The sequence below is a fragment of the Pteropus alecto genome, unplaced genomic scaffold (assembly GCF_000325575.1).
Source record: "Pteropus alecto unplaced genomic scaffold, ASM32557v1 scaffold57, whole genome shotgun sequence".
NCBI lineage: Eukaryota > Metazoa > Chordata > Mammalia > Chiroptera > Pteropodidae > Pteropus > Pteropus alecto.
In genome coordinates, this window is record NW_006442508.1 from 2,170,331 (window position 1) to 2,173,339 (window position 3,009).

Below are 3,009 nucleotides of genomic sequence, written 5' to 3' on the forward strand. Positions count from 1 at the left end.
ACAACATGAATGGACCTCGAGATAATCATGCTAAGCGAAATAAGCCAGACAGAAAATGTTGAAAATCACATGATATCACTTATATGTGGGATATAAACCCAAAAGCAACAAATGAGCAGGACAAACAGACGGACAAATGGACTATAGGCTAGTGGTTACCAGAGTACTATAGACTAGTGGTTACTAGTAGGGTGGGGTTGGAGCAGGGAGGTAGATGGGATAAAGGAGATCAAATATAGGGTTTAGGGGGAGGGCGAAGTGGGTAAAGAAGATCAAATATGGTAACTAAAGGAAACTGGACTTTGGGTGGTAAACAATAGAATATACAGATGTCAAATGATAATGTATACGTGAAAATTGTATAATTGTATTAACCAATGTTACCCCAATAAACAAATAAAAAATAAGTTTTGAAGAGGATGTGGAAAAAAGGGAACACATATACTCTTGGTGGGTGGGAATGTAAATTGGTGCAGCCACTATGAAAAACAGTATGGAGATTCCTCAGATAATTAAAAATAGAACTACCAGATAGCCCAGCAATTCCACTTCTGAGTATTTATCCAAAAGATATGAAAACACTAATTCAAAAAGACACATGGACCCCTATGTTCATTGCAGCATTATTTATAATAGCTACAATATGAAAGCAACCTAGGTGTCCATCGATAGACAAATGCATGAAGAAGAAGTGAGCCTTAAGGATGAAATATTGTCATGGATCTTGGATGGGCCTTGACGGTACTATGTTAAGTGAAGTAAGTCTGAGGGAAAAAGACAACAATCTTATGATTTCACTCCTATGTGGAATATAAAACAAACAGAAAGAAAGGAATAAACAAAAACTCATAGATACAGAAAACAGATTGGTGGTTACCAGAAGGGAAGTGGGATGGGGAGAAAGCAAAATGGGTAGAGGTCAGGGAGGGGTCAAATGTATGGTGACAGATGAAAACTAGACTCCTGGTGATGAGCATGCTATAGTGTATACAGATATTGAATTATGTTGTACACATGATACTTGTATAATGTTATTAAGCAATGTTATCTCAATAATAAAAAAGACCTTAAAAAATAAAGAAGAAATGTAATTTGAACATGAATACTTTATATTTGGATGATTTAAGTAAACTACAGTATTTCTGTATATGCTTATATAACTTGAGGAAGAAATTTGCACATTTAAGCCAAGAAATTAATATTTGCATTCAGCAGGGTTTTTAAAATCAGGATCTTGTACATTTTTTTATCTTAATTTATACCTTAATTTTAAATGGATACTTATGAAAATGTTACCTTAGAGCATCAAGATTTCAGAAAATTTTTCTTATCTCTCCCCCAATGATTAAGTAATGGAAAGTCGTGATCCTAGTACAAATGTTATATTATTGGAGGATACTGCGGCAGTCTTGGGAGTGATAATAGCAGCCACTTGTATGGGCCTTACTTCTATAACAGGTAAATATTTCTTAAATTACACATGATTTATTTGTACTAATATGTGAGAATTTTCTTATATATCATTGAATAATTTTAAATCAGTAGATTGTTAGATGCTAATTTTATACTAATCTAACTTATTAACTTATTTGTATAAGACATTTGGTCAGTAAAAGTGTTCAGATTGCTCTGAGTTAGGAATTTCTCTTAGTTAGAAATAAAGGCTGGTAAATAGAGTATTTCTGTAATGCTCTAAACTGTTCAAGCTGTGACTTATAAAATACACAGTCATTCTGAACTTTAACGTCTTTACCTATAAAAGTATTGCTGTTTGTCATAGTGACCTCACAGGTTTACTAACAATATATGAGCGAGAACTTTAATACTTTAAAGTTCTAAATACATATGGTGGCTCTTGTTCATTTGTCTTTTCCATTATTAGTGCCAATAATAAGTGCCGTTGCTTTCCTATGTCTTTGACTCTCAAGTTGGTTCCATCCTCATTGTGGTAGCTAGTTAAGTGTTTTAAAGTCCAGTACAATACAGGTGAATGAGAAGACAGAAAAATCATTTTATTTTTATTTTCTAAAACAAAAGAAACATCTAGTGTGTGAAGACTCAAATTTCTGAGGTTTGAATTCTCTTAGAATGGAATTTCTTCCTCTGTTACTCATTTGTTCTTGCGTATTTAAAATAATTTTAGGTGATGAGCTCTCACAGTTCTTCATTGTTTCTTAAAATAGTCTGAAATATGAATAGGTCTTCCTCATTTTGAAATATACATGTTAAGACAAAATCAGCATTCTCTTATGTTCAGTATGATTCAGAGTATTTCTAAAAGTTTTTATTATTTTTCTAGTTGACTTTATCATTTTAGGTATTTTTTGGACCTAAATTATTTCTTAACAAAATTTTAGGCTTAAGGACAGTGACTTGATGAATAAGTCAACTTTTAATCGATTATTTTCTTTTATATAATGATGTTAGCTGGTCAAGCTTTTAAAATTTTTGTTTTAAGAATGAAATCTTATTTAAAGTAGTTAATTTATTTACATTAAATTATATGCCAAGAAATAAATGTTTTCCACCTATCATTCCTGGATTTCTATGGGATTATTTATACATATATGTTTTTAAATAAAAATAATGAAATTTGGATTTCTAAAGGGCAATATTTGATTTTGAACTCTATGATTACATACCTAGTGGTTTATGTTTTTTTGTTAGACTTTAGTACAGATAAATCAGTTTACTTTTTAGTGCTATATTTTGACTAAACGTTAGTTAAGCTAGTATGTAAATTGAGATTTTTTAATAAAATGTATGTTTTATTATGCATTAAGAGTAAAATTTAATATTGCCATTTTATTTTTGGAATAAAAAGACTTCTAATAAAAGCCTTGTACATAAAATTTCTTATAAAGATTTAAAATGTAATATTTATTCGTGTCTGTTACATAAATTAATCTATACCTTCATAGATAGTAAATCAGCTCTTCTCATTGGTTGTGGGAGAGATGAAGCCCTAACAATCAAAGGCAATTTTTAGAATCAGAATCACTTAGAGGT

The 3,009-nt window shown here is 30.7% G+C and overlaps 1 protein-coding gene across 1 annotated transcript in view; it reads left to right on the plus strand.

The window, feature by feature from the left end:
- SLC30A9 (solute carrier family 30 member 9) overlaps positions 1-3,009 on the plus strand; it is a 69,428-nt gene that overhangs the window by 51,990 nt on the left and 14,429 nt on the right. Inside the window, exon 14 of the mRNA XM_025040238.1 lies at positions 1,351-1,458. Coding sequence (XP_024896006.1) covers positions 1,351-1,458 — 108 coding nt within the window. The remainder of the gene's footprint in view (positions 1-1,350; positions 1,459-3,009) is intronic.